The following is a 17958-nucleotide window of genomic DNA, read 5'->3' on the forward strand; positions in this document are numbered from 1 at the left end:
GCTTTTGGTGCCAAATCCAAGAATCCCTTGCCACATTCGTGGTCAGGAACATTGACCCCTGTACTTCCTCCTTATACCTGGGCAGCTCCCTCGCAGTTAGGTCAGGCCGTCCTGAGTTAACTTGGGGGTGTGGAGTGAGGTTGGGGTCCAGCTTCCTCCTCCTGCGTGTGGACACGTGGTCGTTCCAGCACCATTTGTTGGCCGTCTGTTCTTCCCCATCGAGGGTCTTGGCACTCACGATGAAAGGCAATTGGTTGTGCATGTCGGGGTTTATTTCTGCGCTCTCCTTTCTGTTTAATTGGTCTGTGTATCTACCCTTATGCCTGAAACACACTGTTCTGATTACTGTAGCTTTGTAGTGAGTTTGAAAGCAGGAAGCGTGAGTCCCGAAGCTCACACTCTATTTTCGTTTTCCTCCGTGTGGGTTTGATTTGCATTCCCCTGAGGACGAGTGACGTCAGCCCACGTTTGGAGAAGAGTGAAACGGGAGGGCCCTCTCCCCGCTGCAGCCAGCACCCTGGCCTGTGGGCCGCCGTCCGTGCAGCCGGGTTTGGCTCGGGCCCTGGCTAGGAACGTTTTCCACGTTCTCAAAGGCTTGGAAAAAGAAGAACATGCAGGGAAGACGACTGTTTCGGCCACAAGGCCTGAAATATTTACCGTCTGGACCTTTACAGAAAATATTTGCTAACCCCTCGTGTACTAAATCAGATACTAAGATTTATTTTTTTTAAAAAGCTTTAATACAGTGGAGGTATTGGTGCGGAATTAGATAGTAAGTTGGTGGAACCACATAGAGAACATTGAAATTGGACTCCTACACACACATCCAATTTTAAATAGATCAGAGACTTAAATATAAAAAGCAAAACCATATATCTCTTAGGAGGTAATATAGAAGAACCTTCATAATCTTGGTATAAAGGAGAATTTCTTAAGTCATTGCAAGTGCAGACACAAAAGGAGAAGGTTGATAATTGACTACCATCAAATTAAGAACTTTTAATACAGACACCAGCAGCTGTGTGAGTAGAGAACATGTTCACCACCTACAACTACGGAGGAAGCCTGTCCAGAATAAAGAACTTCCATAGATTTGCAAGAAGTAGGCAAATCCAATAGAAAAGTGGGTTACAGGCTTGCGTGGGTACCCCCGAGAGGAGGAAATGACTTGATTACATGCTCACCAGATTCGCAGAAATTAAAACGCTCGAGAATTCCGAGAATTGGCAAGGACGCGGAGTAACAGGAAGGCCTGCCCACCCTGGGGTGGCGGGTGTGTGGACCGGCACCGCAATGTGGACAAGCAGATGGGTGCTGCTCAGCGCGCGGCCTGCACGCAGGCGTTCTTAGCGCTGAGGCGCTGAAGTCCTTGAGTCCAGGCTGATGGCGTCAGTGACGCCCTCACATGGCATGTCACATGCAGGAGCAGCCCTGGGCAGAACTTGTGCAAACACAGCTCGATGCAGGTCCCTAGGCCAGTGCAGCGTGAAGGGAACTCCGTTTGGCTGTGGTCTGTTGCCTGGGTGTTTGGCATCCTTCTGGGGCATTTCATAACAAATTCTCCAGAGCTCATTCCTGAGTATTCATTTCCCAAGCGTATAATGGGACGAGCCGGGATGTCTCACGCCCCATGTGACTGTCCTTGGAGTTCTGGCTGCACACCTTGTTTCGCTTGAGCGCAGGAGGCCGGTGACGTCTGCGAGGTCTCAGCAGATATTTCCACACCCACGTCACAACAGCCTAGAGGCGGAAGCCACCCCAAGGCCCATGGACGGGGAACGGCCAGCACAGTGAGGCCCGTCCGCACACCACAACACGACTCAGGCCCAGAAGGGAGACAGTGACCCCCGCTGCAGCGTGGGGGGCCGGGGGGTGGCTAGTGACACAGGCTGGCGTCAGAAGGACACACTGTGTGATTCCACGTCCATGGACAGTGAAGTAGGTTCCTAGAGACAGAGAGCAGAACAGCGCCGGGAGGGACCGGGGAGGAGCGGGGCGGCGGCGTCTAGCAGACGCAGTTTCAGGCCCTCGAGGTGGCAGGTGTCTGGAGCTCTGCTCCACAGTGATGGGGACACACCAACACTACAAAACCGCGCACTGAAAAATGAGGAGGATGGCAGGTTTTATGTAATGAGTTCTTACCACGATTCTGAGAAAAGTAGATGTGTGTGCGGAATATGCAACAAGAGCGCACAGGACGGGCCATTGTGAATGAGAATGGCCCACCGGATGCCTGGCTGTCCCTGCCCCCTTTCTCCCTCTGCTGACTGAGTCACACAACTCAGAGGGGCCCTCGAGGTGAGAGAGCACCCGCCATTCCCTGCCCGCTCACTCCCGTGGCACCTTCTCGCGTTAACTTCTGCCATCAGCAGAATGGGTGCTATTTGTCCTTTAGGTTTCAACAAAAGCGACTGTAAATGCCGAGGGCCCCTCACTGAGAGGACTAGGCCAGAGCAAGGCCTCCAGGCCCAGGGCACCTGCGGAGGGAAGCAGGGAGGACTGTCCTCTGCGCACGAGCGCCCGCCGGGGCCCCGCCCCCGGGGCAGGGTTCAGCCCCAGCCCCGATCTCCGGAGAGCCCGGGAGCTCGAATGCATGCAGAGGCCCCAGCGCAGCGGGCAGGCCTGGCTCGGGCTAAGCCAGCTGCTGGGCAGCACATTTGAAATGCTTTGTTCCCCTCTCCCAGATAAGGACATGAGAATTAAAGTCTTACTGATTTTGGGGGGGAATTTTTAAAAGACTTTAGCAAAACATCTGAGAGCAAATTCTTTAGCATTAAGTTAGATAAAAGTATGACTGTGAAGCCCCAAGCCACAGTGGAGAAAATCCATTTGCACGTTAGAGACCAAGCAAACCCTGCCTCCCAGTGCCAGCAGGGAAGCCTGGACACGCGGGTCGGCCTAGCTTCTGGCCACCAGGCGCCACGCTGCTCTGGACATGCCATGCCACCGCCTGGTCACAGGAGGCAGGGGCCAGTGGCGCTGAGGGGTGCTGGCGCCCACACTTCCAGGGCAGTGCTGGCCGGTGGCCGCGTCTGTCTCTCCCCGTCTCTGGTCCAGCATCACGCGAGAGTCAGATTCTCTGAGTGGCGGTTGGTCCGATGGTCGTGTTAGTGAGACAGAGGCGTGAGCCTGCCTCTCCAGGTGGCCTTGGGGCGGGGGGGGGCACCCCAAAGTCAGCGAGCATGAACCCAAGGACCCGGCCTCGGGGGTCCTGCTGCACCCCCGACCCCCGTTGTCACTCATTTCAGCCTCAGCTGAGGCCAGTCACCAGGAACCAGTGTTTTGGCTTGGGGGCTTTTTCTTTTTTTTTTTTTTTTTAAACAGATCTGTGCTTCTCAATGAATTTTCTCTTTTAAAAAAGGAACTTCATCTACTAGTCTAGTGCAGAATGTGATAAAATAGTGTGTTCCCTGAGCTCTAAGAAGCAAGATGTCATGAAATAATCCTACAATTCACCCTTTTGTTTGCCGAGCTTAAAACACATTTTTGGAAATATCAAGCAAAATTCTCCGTTTGAGAAGGTGGAAAACATGTTGCTCTGAGAGGCAGTTTATTGACACCTTTCAAATGTCCCCTTTGTCCGAGAGGCTCCCGCTGCCCCGGCCGTGGGCGGCTTACGTTTCCTTTGGCTCTGCTCTTGGACAACCCCGTGTTGTTCTAAGGAGGAACCCCCGACGCAGCCTGCCTGCGTCCCGCCGGGAGCCTCTCCGTAGGTGGCACTTTGCTCCCAGCGTCCAAGTTCTGAGTTCCCTGGGGCTGGCACCGGGGCTTGAGTGGGGAAAGCCGCCGGGACCTTTATTTCACACCCGTTTTCTGCTGCAGAGAAAGAGGACAGGGAAGCCCCGGGGGCCCCAGCTACCGACTGAGGTCCGATCGCCACACTGCTTGGCAAATCAGCGTCACAGAAGGGCCTCGTGAGACACTCCCTTTCCCGCTGCTTCTGCAGACCCCCGAGAAAGGCCGCTCGGCTGGGCCCGGCCCGTTTGTCCGGTGGCCGTCTTAAAGGCCCAGGGCCATTGATGAGATGCGTCGAGGCTGCTGAAGAGCGCGCCGTGACAGTGCCAAATTTTGAAGTCCTGGGGCACCGCCAGATAGGACAACACAGGCACCAGTGGGCGCCACGCTCGGAACCTCCTCGACGGTGCTTGAGTGGGCGCCGGCGGCGTGTTGTCCCCGTCCCCGTCCCCGCCCCCCCACGCGGCAGCTCTCCAGGTGGCGCCCACCGAGGGCCGCCCTCATTGTCTTGCACTAGCTTCAGCCCCAGGGCCCGTGAGGGCAGAAGAACCAGGCGGGGTCCACCAGCAGGAGCTTCCTGCCGCCCGGCAGGACTGTACGGTGGCCGGCCAGGCGCCGGGGCCTTCTCTCCGGAGGGGTTCGCTCGGACAGCTGGCAAGGCCGCAGGAAGAAACTCTGCAGGCTGCCTGCCTGGAACTTGACCTTGATCTGCCAGAGGGATCAAACACACCATGCCGGGTGCCGCCTCAGGGAGCCCCATTTCCCTGCCCCTTGGCTCCCGTGTCAGGGACCTGAGTTTCTCCTGCGATTACCCTCAGCGCGTGCTCCACCCTGGTGGCGGGTGTCCCGTGGTGGCAGGACGTTTCAGAGCCGATCCTGGTCGGAGAGAGGCAGGAGCCTCTGAGGCCGCCCAGCGTGCTGTGCCCCCGGAGGACATGGTCAGGGTGTCTGTGGGGGGCAGGGCCGAGGCCAGGAGCACAGGAGCCCTTTATGCGCCGTGTCTGGGTGCCCCTGCCGCGGGCCTCCGCCTCCCTCCCCCCGCCGGCCGCAGTGCTGCCGGCTTCCCCAGCTCCCCCAGCAGTGCGCCCTCTCTTGCTGCAGAGAGCCACGCTGCAGGCGACGCAGACCCTGGAATAGTGACGTGTCTCTGAGCCCTCTCTGTCCCCTCTGTTCAGGGCAGTGGGGGAGGGTCGGCCGGGCGAGGGGCCCGCACGTTGCGCCCTGACCCGTGGCTCTGGCCCGCCCCCACCAGCGAGGGCGGCCCTTGGCGTCAAAGCCCTGCCCGTCCATGGGGTCACAGCCTGTGTGGCAGCCAGGCCATCAGGCTGGGATTGCTGTCCGCACACCGAGTGTGGGCGTGTGGCCTTCAGTGGTCGTTTCCGTTTGTGGACTCGGCCCTGCCCATGAGGTGAGGGGACAAAAACCCGGCCTTTGGGGTTGATCAACATTTTTGACCTCAGGCAAGTCAGCTTCTAAGCTTTGGTTTTTTTAGCTAGGAAGATGGGAATTGTGCACCATGATTGGATTAAATGCGATCATACGTGCCAAGCATGTAACACGCTGCCTGGCCTAGCTGTCTCCGAGAAGCTGTGTGTGGCGGTGGCAGCCGGCGGAGCGAGCCACGGGCCCTCCGTGGGCTTCAGACACCGGGCCTGCTGGCCGGCTGCCCGCCCCGCTCCTCCTGGACGCAAAACCGCAGGCAGCGCCCGGGCTACAGGGTCCATGACGGCTGGGGCTCAGAGTCGGCGTCTGTGGCAGGCCCCTCGCACGACCGGCCCCCCCGGCTTGCAGCCGTGTGCCGCCTGCGGGAGGTGGAGGGACGGCCAGGCGCTGCGGGCTGTGTGGTGCTGGTGGGCAGCTGGGGAGGGTCAGGCCTGCTGGTGGCCCCCCTGCTGGGCAGCGGGACATGCCGCCACTCTGCACCCTGCCACTCGTGGCTGTGACAGATGGGACGCCGCGCAGTGACTGGGAGCTGAGTTTCGAGGGGCGACACGGGCCTGCACCAGAGGGCGGGGGCGGACTTCTTCGTGGCTGTCCGCTCGCCAGAAACCAGCCATGCGGACGGCCCAGGCTCCCAGCGGCCCATGGGGGGCCGTCCGCAAGGGGGCTTTCCACAGACTCGAGTCTGCGAAGGAAGACCAGCAGCTGCTGCGCTGGGGCGGAACAAAGCTGTGTCCACGTGCGGGGCCGGGAAGCCAGTCGGGGAGCGTGGACGTGTGACGTGGGGCCTGTTCCGTCCTCCAGCTGCGGGGACGAGCCGGCGCTGACGCTGGGGTGGCAGTCCCTCCAGCGGCCCTGTGCCCGCGGCGGGGGGTGTGTCCGTGGGGGAGCCTGGGTCTCCTTGGAGGGCGGCCGCAGCAGGGTCCCCGCCCAGGCGTCCTGGGAGGGCAGCGGCCCAGAGAGCGAGGGGTCTGCCCACAGGGGGTCTGCCCACAGGGGGCCCGCCAAGCGGGGCCCGGACTGTGCGTGAACTTCCGTGCAGACGCGTCCTCCTCCCTGCTGAGTGCAGCTCGGAAAGGGTTCCCATGGCCAGGTCCAGGTGACGGAGGACAGGGGCCAGGCTCTGTGCGGCCTGTGCCGTGTTTGTGACTCCATTTGCATTGCATTGTTTTGGGTCCAAAACAACAGTCTGTCCCAGCATGAGTCATGGCCCAAGCGGATGGACCGGGCGACCTTGTCAGACAGGAAAGGACAGAAGGAACTGCAGTGAGAGGGGACCCGGCAGAAGAGTGTCCCCCACATGAAGCTGTTGTGAGGAGGGACCCTGTCCCCGGGGGCTGACAGTCTACGTCCCTGCAAGCAAGAGGCTGGTGGGCTGCTTGGGGCGGCCCCACGGGCAGAGGCCTGGGGACGTCCCTGGAGGGAGGACCAGGAATGGTGGCAGCTAAACTTAGCTCCCGGATAAGCTGCCTGTACAAGGAAGCGAACGGGGATTTGGAGCTGGGGGTTGGGAAGACTTAAAGGGACAGTGACGGGTTTTAGAAGACTCCTCTGCTGGGGCTTGCGGGGTGCGGGCCTGGCAGGGCCTTCAGAGCCTGTGACGTGGCATCCCCGGGACTTGCTGCCATGTCCCTGGTGTGCCTTTGGAGTAGAGGACAAACGCGCCCCAAGCGCGCCTGCTGAGTGCGGGGAAGGCTGTGGGGCTGGCGGGGCCCCGTGCGGGCGGCGGTCGTGTCCCTGGTGGCCAGCCTCGTCGGGGCTGACGCAGGCCTGCGCCGGGCGGGCGGGAGAGCACCCGCGAAGGGTGGCAGCACTCCTTAGAGGTCGCCCGGGGCGTTCACAGCCGACTGTCTTTTTGTCCCCTCTCACCGTCTTCCCGCCCTTCCCCAGGCAGGGGCGCGAGAGCCCTCAGCCCCGGCCGCACCGCGGTCAGGCCGAAGCGCCAGGCGTTTTTCTAGCTCGTTTCATACTTGGTGTTTCTGTCATTGTTTTGTGTTTGTGGTCACATGGCAAAGCCTCCGGCTGCTTCCGCTGGAGAGGCCCGAGGCGGGGGGGGGGCTGGGGGGAGTGGCGGGAAGATGGGGAGGGCGCTGGCGAGGCCTGCGCCCGTGTCTGCACCTCTGTCCAAAGGGAGTGGCTGCCTCGAGGGCCGTTTGGGGACCTTGTGTTTTTCTCTCTCTTGCCCTCCCTCGCTCTGTTTTAAAATTGTACACAACTGTCCCTTACACCTGCGTGACTGCAGACGAGGGCCTGAAAGCGCACGCGCCCACCCCGCAGAGGCAGGCCCCCGGCGTCATTGGGGGACCCCATGTGCCCTCTCGCGGCTGCCACGCACCGGCACCCCTGCCACCGCCCCATTCTGATTGGGGCTCAAGATCCCTTTCCCTTTCTGTGTGTCCCCACCGCCGGTGACCCCAAAACAGGGCTGAGGGGCCCTGCGGCCTGCCGCCAGGGCAGGTTCCCTCCCTCTTCAGGGGGGTGGCCCGGGCCCTGCCCCTGTTCTTTTGAGGGTTAACTGCGCTGGCGTGGGAACGGTGCTCAGAGCAGAGCCCGGCAGCGGCAGTGACTTCGCGTAGAAGAGGAGGGTGCGAAGGTCGCACTCCGATGTCCCCTTCGCCGGGTGCCTGGGGAGCGGCCGTGTTGGCCACACAGTGCTGGGTCCGTGGGCTCCCCGCCTCGCATTCTGCTGTCCGACTGCGCGGCCGTGTGTCCCGCCCCTGACCTCGAGGGCAGTGGTGGCTTCAGGCCTTAGCTTTGAAGATCCTGCTGCCGGGGTTCTCTGGGGAGGCGGTTCTCCTACTGACACTGTCCCCCGTCCACGCAGGAGTGGATGGTCATGTGGCATGCGTCGGTGACATCACTGGTGGCCGCCTACACATGTGCTTGTGTGTGCTTGTCTCGCCTCATTCCCTCGGTGTTCATGGCCACGTGTCACATGTTGATAGCTGGGGGGCGAGGCCGGAGCGGGAGGCGGCCCCCCGCCGTGCTGGACCAGGTCAGAAAGGACACGGGCTCGTCCGCTGCGGGGCCTGAAGCAGCCGGCGCCCGGCTCACCCCTTGTTTCGAGTTGGTTCAGGACGCCTGCCCGGGCAGGAGGCTTCGGTCCCCGGTGAGGTTTCTACTGCTCCTGTCGTATGGTCACTAGTCGGCTCCATGGAGGAGGAGGAGGAGGACCGCCCTGATTACTGCCGTTCGGATGTGGGGACACCTTTCTTCGACAGGCCCAGGACAGCACTCCCAGGCACCAGGGGGCGCGCGAGGAAGCCGGCACTGAGCCAGCGGGGGAAGGACGCGCGTCTCCCTCCACCCTCCGCCTGCAGCACCTGCTGCACAAGGCACTGCTGGAGCTCCAGGCGCCCACGTGAAGGTGCAGGTTTATGGTCTGTGGGGTTTTGCCCCCAAAAATGTGTGTGTTCCGTTGCCGGATATCAAGCGATCACAGCGTAGCCGGTTAAACAGCCCCACAGATGTTCTGCCTCAGCAGGCGCTGGCCAGGCTGGGGCCCCGGAGCCTGCGGGGTCTCGGCCTCTCTCCCATGGGCTCACCTGTCCTTGGTGGGACTCACTTCCCTCCAGCTGTTTGCCTGGGATCCTCTTTGTATGGCCAGCTGCCAGCCGGGACCCTCTCCGCTCCCAGCTCTGCCCTGAGCTCGCTGCCGCGTGGCTCCTCTCACTCCCTGCTGCTTGCCCTCCTCCAGGGCGGCATCACTGGATCTGTCGGTCAGTTTGGTGGAAATTGACTTCTTAACAATATTGAGTCTTCACTGTAAAAAAAATTTTGTTTCAGCCCTGGCTGGCATGGCTCCATGGATCGAGTGCCGTCCTGCGAAGCAAAGGGTCGCTGGTTCAATTCCCCGTCGGGGCACAGGCCTGGGGTGCGGGCCCAGTAGGGAGCGCATGAGGGGCAACCACACATGGATGTTTCTCTCCCTCTCTTCCTCCCTCCTTTCCTTTCTCTCTAAAAATGAATAAGATCTTTTTTAAAAAAATCTTTTAATATCCCAGTTGCTTCCTCCCAGTAGATAAAGCTCACTTGATTTCGGTGTATGGACCTTGCATCTTGTGACCTTGCTGAACGCACCTATCGGCCGTCTCGCTGGCTCTCTCCCAGGGGCCTCAGGGTTCCAGCTGCAGCCAGTGGTGCGACCTGCAAAAGCGGCTCCTCCCGGCCTTCAGGACTTAGGCCCTTTGTTGCTTTGCTTGTGTGCGTGGTGCTTCTTCGCACTCACTGGTCCCCGCAACAGTGTTGACCAGAAGCGGCCGCAGCGGGCACGTCACCTGGGGCCCCGTCTCCTGGTGACAGTGTTCAGGCTCCATCGCTATTCATCGGACAGTCCCTTTTATGTAGCTGGCTGGCGGGTTGTAACCATGAATGGATGTTGGCTTCTATCAAATGCTTTTTCTGCATCTGTTGAGAACCATTTTGTTACAATGGTTTTCATCTTTTATTTTACTGATGTGTCGTCCTTGTTTATATGTTTTTGGGGTGGCTTCTGCGGCAACGCATGCCCACGGAGCACCGCTGGGACCTGGCGTGGGGCTCCGTCGCCCGCTTCCCCAGGCCACAGCTGGGTGCCCTGCGGTTTAACTCGCTCCGACCTGTCCGCCTGGAGGTGCCTGCGTCGGATCCCATGGGTGGGGCTCTGCCCACAAGACTGCCCCCGCCACGCGCACACTTCAGGTGCCAAGTGCAGGCCCAGGGAGCTCCCTGTGTGTCTTGGTTTCCGGCATCTCCATCTGACTCTTGGAGTGTCCACCTCTGCTGACGTCACCCGCCTGTCCTTGCCCGGGGTCCGCTTTTCTCCTTAGAGCCCCTAGCATATTAATCGTAATTATTTTAAGTTTCCCATCTGTTAATTCCCAACCCTCTGCCACGTCTGTGTCTGGTTCTGAAGGCTGCTTGGCCTCTTCACGCTGCGATTTTTGCCTTTGAGCTTGTCCTGGGATTGTCTGTTGAAAGCCGGACACCGCACGCCGGTTGCAGGCCCCAGCCGCAGCTTTCACCCCTGACCAGCTGCGGTTCTCTGTGCTCGCCCGCCCTCCCGGGGGCGGGGGCTCCGGCTGCCTTGTCATGTCCGTCCGCCAGTGACTCTAAGACGAGCTGTTGGCTTCCCGTCTGCTCAGCTTTTACTTTGACGTGGGGACGAGAGCTCGCCACGTGTTGGACCAGAGAAGTGTGCGCTCTTCTTCGACCTGCGGGTTATTTAGAAGCAGGTTGTCCCAAACCCTGACTATGATTTGCTCCGTATTTATGGTGTTTGGAATTAGTGGGGCTTCTTGAGATGTGTAAATTTATGTCTTTTACCAAATCTGGAAAGTTTTCTGCTTTTTTCTTTTAAAGCGTTCTTTCTGAGTCTTCCTGTTCTCTGCTGTTGGAGTCCAACCAAGGTGCTCTGGTCGGACCTTCTGAAATCGCCCCACAGACGCCCGAGTCGCTGTCGCCATTTACTAATCTCTTCCCTCCTGGGCCCGGGTCAGTTCTGTCGTTCTGACTTCAAGCCTTGGGGGCTCTTTTCCGTGTCCTCTCTGGCCTGGGTCCACCCATGCAGGTTTCGCGTGGATGCTGTGCGTTTCGGCTCCGACATTTCCCTGTGGCGCTCTTTGTGCTTTCTGTCTCTCTGCTGGGATTGTGTGTGTTTTCATTCTTTGCAGGCACCCTGGTACCTAATCGAGCGTAATTACAACAGCGGCTGCGAGTCTTCGTCCGGGGCTCTGGCGTCTGGGCTGTCCGCGTCGGGGTCTCTGTGGCGCCCCCTCGAGGCCCGCAGCCATCTTCCCGCCACCCCCCAGTGGGCCCTGGCCCGCACCCTGGACGTCACAACTGCTGTTTTAGTCTCCAGCCAACGCTGGCGTGTCCGCCTTGGCGGGCAGTCACGTGGTGAGGCTGCGGGCCAGATGCTCCTCACTGGTGCGGCGTGGCCCCCCGCCCCTGTCAGACGGCTCCAGGGACACCCCCGGGGGCACTCGAGGGGTCAGACCCTCCCGATTCGGGTGAGGCAGTGGAGGTGAGAGCACAGGGAGCGGGGTCGGAGGCCGGTTGGGGTCACGCAACGCAGGTCTGCTGTGGCCTCACCAGCTGTTTCCTGTCCGCCCCGGGAGGAGGCAGGACGCGCAGACAGAGCAAGAACCCGGCAGCAGCCAGCGGGTCGTAGCCGTCCCCAAGTGCAGAGCTGCAAGTGGGAGGAAGAGGCCCGCAGTCGGGATGGGGCGGGGCAGGGAGCCCCCATTCTCCCTGCAGCAGTGGGTGCCTTCCCACGGGGCGCTCACCCCTGCGTCAGACGGGCAGGGGGCGTCCCGGCATCCTGGGGGGACGTCTTGTTTGCTGTGCTCTCCCAGGGAAAACGTGTGTTCCTGTCCCCTTAAATCATTCAGAAGGCCTTCACTGTCCAATGGGAAGGCTGGTTCCTCACTGAAGGAAGTGCCCCCTCGCTCTCCTCTGGCACGCCCCCTTGGGACCAGCGGGGAGGATGTCAGGAGCTGGGCGCCTGTCCCCCCTCGTGGCCTGCGTCCCTTTCACGAAGCCACAGGCCCGAGCGGCCACCTCCTGCCTCCCCACCGCTCTCCCCCCGCAGGGGTCTGGGACATCAGTCCGGGCGTCCCGCAGCCACGTCGCCTCACTGTCTCTGAGATGCAGCGCTTGGGGGGGGGCCTGCAGCACCTCGGACCACCCTGCCCCGGCGGCGCCTGGGAGAGCCGCGTCCCCGGGGTGGGGTGTGGTGGAGTTTCACTGACTGCTCGCTCCGGGCATCTCCGTTTAAGCCACCACTGGATTGCCCTGAGGCTGCTCCTTATGTCCCTGACGGCCGTTGCACTTGGTGCTCAGCCCTTTCTCAAACAGGGTCTGGGTCAGCCAGGGGACAGCCTGTGGGCACTTGGCCCAGAGCATGTAGAGGACAGAGACAGGTACATCGTTCCGGCCACGGGGGCCCGAGCGAGAGGCGGTCGATCCGTCATCCAGACGTGGGAAGAGGGGAGTGTGTTCCGGGGCTCCAGAGCCTGTGCGGCTCCCCCTTACCGACTCCCGTCCCCAAAGACAGCGCCTGGAGCGGCAGCGGGCCGTCTCCATCAGAGCGGCGCTATTGCCGGAACATGGCCTGGGGCAGGCCACGCCCTCAGAGGGATGTCCGCCAGGCCCACGGCACCCGCCGCCGGAGCGCAGCAGCGCGTTCCGAAGCCAGCCTGAGCTTGAATCTGGGGGTCACAGCTAGAGAGACTGCATTTTTTAACTTAAAAAAGTGTGGGGGTTTTTTTGATCTCTGTACAGTCTTAGCCCTTGCCCTCCTGCTCACGCAGAGTGCAATAACGCCCGAGTTCTTCTGTTCACCAGATCAGGGCTCTGCCACTGAGACTGAGCTGTGGGTGTTTTCTCTTTGTGGCAGGGTGAGTCGGTGAAGTACTTCCTGGACAACTTGGACCGGATCGGCCAGCTGGTGAGTGCCACCCCATCCTGAGGCCCGCGGTCGGACTAGAAAGCATCTGTGTGCCAACCAAAGCCGCTCAGGCGATATAGGCTTCGCTCTGCGTAGGAGCCGTGTTTGGTGCGCCAGGTGACCTTGAAGAGTGACGGTGTCATGCTCTCGCTGGGGCGGGAAGGGCATGCTCAGGGTGAGAGTTTCCTGGTGCCAGTGGAGGGCGCTGTCACATTCTCGGTCGCAGACCTTCAGCCACCGCGCCCAATCAGCACACGAGGCAGCACTTCCATAGGGTCCCTTCGCGCAGACTCGCGCAGGGGCTGGGCACTTTAACTGTCTCCTGTGGGAGATGCAAACAGGACCAGCGTAAGGAGCACAGTGAGACCCCAGGGTGGACCGTTCCCGCCCTTGACCCGTCTTGTCTCATCCGCCCCATCCCCACGCCCCAGAGCAAATCCGTCGTCGATTTACTTCATCCGTAATACAGGGTCCGGCACAAATAACACCCCCTTTTTATTACCAAGTCTTCTGTTACAAAATCATAAACATGTAACTCTGTAACGTAACAGTATCACCCTCAAGCTGGCCGTATGACATTTTAAGGGAAGTGTTCAAATTAAAGCTGTAGAGACTATCACACCTGTGCTCTGACCCTGCCAATGACACTTGGGCAGGTGCCACTTCTGCCGGACCCTGCCGTTCAGAGCACCTCTGAACGGTAAGACCCCAACAGTCAAAACCACAGCGCCACGGTCGCTCCAGAGGAGCGGCAGCACTGCCTCAGCACCGGCACCCCCCGCTGGTGCGGGGATGTCCCAGGCGTCACCCCAGCGGCTTGGACCACCAGCCTCGTCCAGCCCGCACACGGTGACAGGTCCGCGACTCCGACGCGTCTTTCTGTCTCGGGGTCCCTCCCCATCCGCCTCTCTCTTTTGCCGGTTAAGGAAGCGGGGGCGCCTCCCCTGTGGGGCCCTCCCGTCGGCCTCCTGCGTGGGAGCCGCTTTCTTGGGCCCCTCCCCTGTCTGCCCTGCAAAGCGGTGACTGGTCCAGGGGCACCGTCACCCCTTTTGGGTCGGGGAGCCTGCGGCCCGAGCGCAGCCTGGGGTGGTCACGGGGGTCCGGCGCAGGCGGGCTCCGGGACTGCGGCACCTGCCTGCATGCCGCCGAGGGCTTTACACGCTCTCCAAGGGTAGCGTTAAATACAGCGAAGGCCTAAATGACATTAGCTCATCGTAAGGACTGGGAACGCATTTGCTCCAGAAGTCGGAACACTAGAAGGTAGCTATGGCACAGACATAGAAATAGATGGCTTGTTTCCTGTGGCGAAGACAATGCTTGAGGTTATTCCATCAAAACCTGACAGTGAGATTCTGAAAACGCCCTCAGACTGGGGAGCCTGCGTGCATTGTGACGTGAGCCCTTCCGCACCCTCGCTGTCTGTCCCGAGGCACATTTCTTACTTTATGCATCAGCGTGGCTTTTGGGATTTGGTTTGACTTCTCATAAAACCAGTTGGCGCCTCCCCTCCTGCCCGCCGTCTGTCCTCGCTTTCCCACGCGCCCCCTTCCCACACTTCTCCTGCTGTGTGTTACAGAACTACATTCCCAGTAAGCAAGACATCCTGCTGGCGAGGAAAGCCACCAAGGGCATCGTGGAGCATGACTTTGTCATCAAGAAAATCCCCTTTAAGATGGTGGACGTGGGCGGCCAGCGATCCCAGCGCCAGAAGTGGTTCCAGTGCTTTGACGGCATCACCTCGATCCTGTTCATGGTGTCCTCCAGCGAGTACGACCAGGTGCTCATGGAGGACCGGCGCACCAACCGCCTGGTGGAGTCCATGAACATCTTCGAGACCATCGCCAACAACAAGCTCTTCTTCAACGTGTCCATCATCCTCTTCCTCAACAAGACGGACCTGCTGGTGGAGAAGGTGAAGGGCGTCAGCATCAGGAAGCACTTCCCCGACTTCCAGGGCGACCCGCACCGGCTGGAGGACGTGCAGCGCTTCCTGGTGCAGTGCTTTGACCGCCGGCGCAGGAGCCGCAGCAAGCCGCTCTTCCACCACTTCACCACGGCCATCGACACGGAGAACGTCCGCTTCGTGTTCCACGCGGTGAAGGACACGATCCTGCAGGAGAACCTGAAGGACATCATGCTGCAGTGAGCCCCGCCCGCCCCGGCCGGGCGCGGGGCCGCGATGAGCTACTGAATCCTGGGGATGCACACTACTGAGACTCTGCGCGCCGCTCAGGGCCGCCCGCGCCCACGAGCAGCTCGCGTCCTCCTACGGCAACGCCGTTCCCGCCGGACGCAGCATCACCGCGCCCGTGCGCGCGCTCTCTAACGACACAACACTGACCAGCTGGCCTTGCAGACAGCTCGCTCTCTGACTTACAGGTCTAACCCAAAGCTCTGCCTGCCGCTAGCTCTAGCTCGTAGGAGCCTGCGGGCACACTGAAGCTGCTAACGCAGTCCCCCGCCTCACCCCGCCCCGCCCCCCGCCCGCTGGGGGTCCCAGCACCACCTCCCAAAGTGAGCCAGTTGCCTTTTAAAACTCCCATGCCATCTCCTGAGAGCCCCTGGGGCAGGCCATTGGGTGAAGCCCAGGGCCCGGCCTGGAGGGCGGGTGGCGCTCCACGGGTGTGGTCTTGCCTTAACGCCCCAGCCTGCGCTGCCCCTTCTGCCCCGACCTGGCCCAGGTCTGTGGACGGGACATGCCCCTCTTCCCCTAGGCCCACAGCGGTGCTCATTTCTCTGGATCCGCCCTGCCCTTCCCCCACTGGTGAAGGCGAACCAACCAGTCTTGTGGGTGACTGTCCCACCTGGGGAGTCACCTCCTGGCACCTGCCGTGGGCTGCACCGGCTCCCTGGGGCACTTCCTGCCCTCCGGCCGCGGCTGCAGGGATTCCAGCACTGCCTGTGGCCACGCACTTGCTCAGGCACCACAGACCCTGCCCTGCAGGAGGCTGGGGACCCCTCGCCAAGCTGCGCTTCTGCAGACTGCCCCGCCGCCGGCGCCTCTACACCCTGGCCCAGCCCGGCCCTCGTTCCCGCCCCGGCTGTGGTCCAGGGCTCCCGCCGCTGTGGCGCCCACACACTAGGCCGCTGTCGGCTGGGGCTCTGCACAGGGGAGTGCGGGAGCTCAGGGCAGGGCAGGCTGCTCGGTGGCACCCAGTTCACCAGCCCCGCTGGGCGCCACGCGTGTGCAGAACGCTGCCCCCCGCCGGGCACCGCCCCGCCGCAGAGCCTGCCGCACTCGTGTCAGGGACGCTCCCGCATGTGACAGGAGAGAGGGAGAGCTTCCTCAGGGGCAGGACGTCACTGCGGTTGACTCGCACACCCTGGGGCCCTTGTCCTCAGGCCACACCGGTCCCTTCCTGTGTCCCTTGGCACCTCGCTTGGCTCCGAGTCAGCAGGCCAGACACGCTTGCATCCCACGGCAAGGCCGCCCCAGGGGAGGGAGGGAGGGAGGCCTGCTTCCGAGGCGCCCGTGTTTCCACCACGTCTTCGATGAGGAGGCAGCATGCGGTCCTCTCTCTTTGGTGCTCAAGGCTGTGCGGCGGCGTTTGGGGGTTTCAGCTGCTTTTCATTTTTTGACCAGAAAGAAGTTGCTTGTTTTGCACCACCTCCCGTGGTGGCCCATACACTGAGAAGCCGTGCGGCTATCGGTGGCCGCGTGGCCCGGGGCGAGGAGCCCTGGGCCGCAGGGGCAGGGCGCTCTGAGATCACGTTGCTTTTGGTGACAGCGGGGGCACCCCCGCCCATCACTGCGCCAGGCCTCACAGGTGTGCGAGGCGTCCAGCCGTTCCTCCCCAGCCTGGAGACGTGGGCCCGGGGAGGCTGCGGACCCCTGGTCCGCGCGCCTGCGGGCAGCCCACCCAAGTGCTTTTGCCTGCAGCCAGCCCGATAGGTGTGCCATTCACGCTCCTTTAAGTGCGAGGGACTGTGACTGCGTCGAGCTGACCGGATTGCAGCGTGGGGTGGCCGGAGGCCGGGACCCCCACCAGCTCGGCCCCCAACCGCGGGGCCTTTTCGCCGAGCCCGGGCATCCCTGGGACCCGGGGCGAAGGTGTCAAAGGTGTCAGCTCTCAATTCTGTGACTCGTCGTAACCGGAGAAGAGGAGAACTATTTGCAAGGCTAAACTAAACCATTCACAACTTTTCTACACATAGACTGTAGTCATTTTTGTCTCTAAAACCTTTGGCTTTTGTAATTTTTTATCTTAATTTCACTGTTATCCTTGATTATTGTCTTTTTTATTGAGATATTGGAGAAGCAGGAGATAGTTGTGCCTCATCTATTATTGCAAAAATGTAACAATAAACTTTCTCAAAACAAGAAGCTGTTCTCTCATACTCTTTACACATAAGAACACATGTAGGGTTTTTGATGAGTTTTTTTTTTTTTTTTAACTGTTCTGTTTGGGGAGAAATTGTTTCAAAGATGTTGAGTTACAGCTTCATAATTTATAGAGATTTCTATCTAGCATTCTTATCCCTGTGATTTTTTTTTTTTACTTCCTGGATAGGGCGGGGCCCTGAGGGCAGTGGAGGGGGCCCCCGGGGACAGGGGCCTGGCCCGCCTTGCACCGCGCATGTGGATGGCAAGGCTCGAGGGCAGCCGGCCAGCAGGCCTGCGCGGCTCCGCGAGTCCGCTCCAGGCAGCCAGGGGGCGACCGCGTGGCTGCGGGGACCCGTCCTCTGCACCAACGTGGCGCGAGGCCCCAGCCGCTCGGGCTGTTGACATTGGCATCTTGGCCCAAGTGCCACCACCCGCCCAGGGAGTCCCTGGACCGCTGGGGAGTCCAGGGAAGGGCGGCAGCCGCCCACCCTGCGGGTCAGCTCAGGCCCAGGCTGGGCCCGGCCGAGGGGCTGCCCGGGTGCTTTCTGAGGCCCAGCCCAGGACACAGGGCCCAGCAGAGGCGGCGAGGCTTGACCGCTGGCCCCACAACTTGGCAGCCTCGGGCAGAGCACCCAGCCCAATCCAGGCCCTCTCGGCCACAGGAGGAAGGCTCCTGCTGGGCAGGGCGGCTTGGAGCCCCGAGGCGGGCGGGGGAGGAGGGCACGGGCGGGCAGAGGCCCGCAGCCCCCGGCCCACAGAGCAGCTCCTCGCAGGCCTTCTCCTGTGTTCGTCTGTCCGACCCTGGCCTGCTGTGCCCTCCTTCGAACTGGGCCGGATCTAAGTTTGGAGCTGTGCCATTAGCGGCTTCCTTGGCCGGGGTGTGTTTATTTTTTCCTTTAAGCCCTTTTGGAGATTTGTCTCCTCCCAGAAAGATCTGGGACGTCCCATGGGTCAGCGTTAGCGGGATGACGTCGCCGCTCCCCGTCCCGCGCTCTGGAACTGCAGGGGCCAGCGGCGAGGCTGAAAGGCC

General features: G+C 61.2%; 1 protein-coding gene across 1 annotated transcript in view; it reads left to right on the top strand.

The window, feature by feature from the left end:
• GNA12 (G protein subunit alpha 12) overlaps positions 1-14756 on the top strand; it is a 40487-nt gene extending 25731 nt beyond the window's left edge. The window contains exons 3-4 of the mRNA XM_054572677.1: positions 12554-12604; positions 14181-14756. Of these exons, the coding sequence (XP_054428652.1) occupies positions 12554-12604; positions 14181-14750 (621 nt within the window). The 3' untranslated portion in view covers positions 14751-14756. The remainder of the gene's footprint in view (positions 1-12553; positions 12605-14180) is intronic.
• Positions 14757-17958: the final 3202 nt, after the last annotated feature.

The sequence above is a fragment of the Pteronotus mesoamericanus genome, unplaced genomic scaffold (genome assembly GCF_021234165.1).
Source record: "Pteronotus mesoamericanus isolate MK-2021 breed Mesoamerican mustached bat unplaced genomic scaffold, CSHL_Meso_final contig_1, whole genome shotgun sequence".
NCBI classification, from domain to species: Eukaryota; Metazoa; Chordata; class Mammalia; order Chiroptera; family Mormoopidae; genus Pteronotus; species Pteronotus mesoamericanus.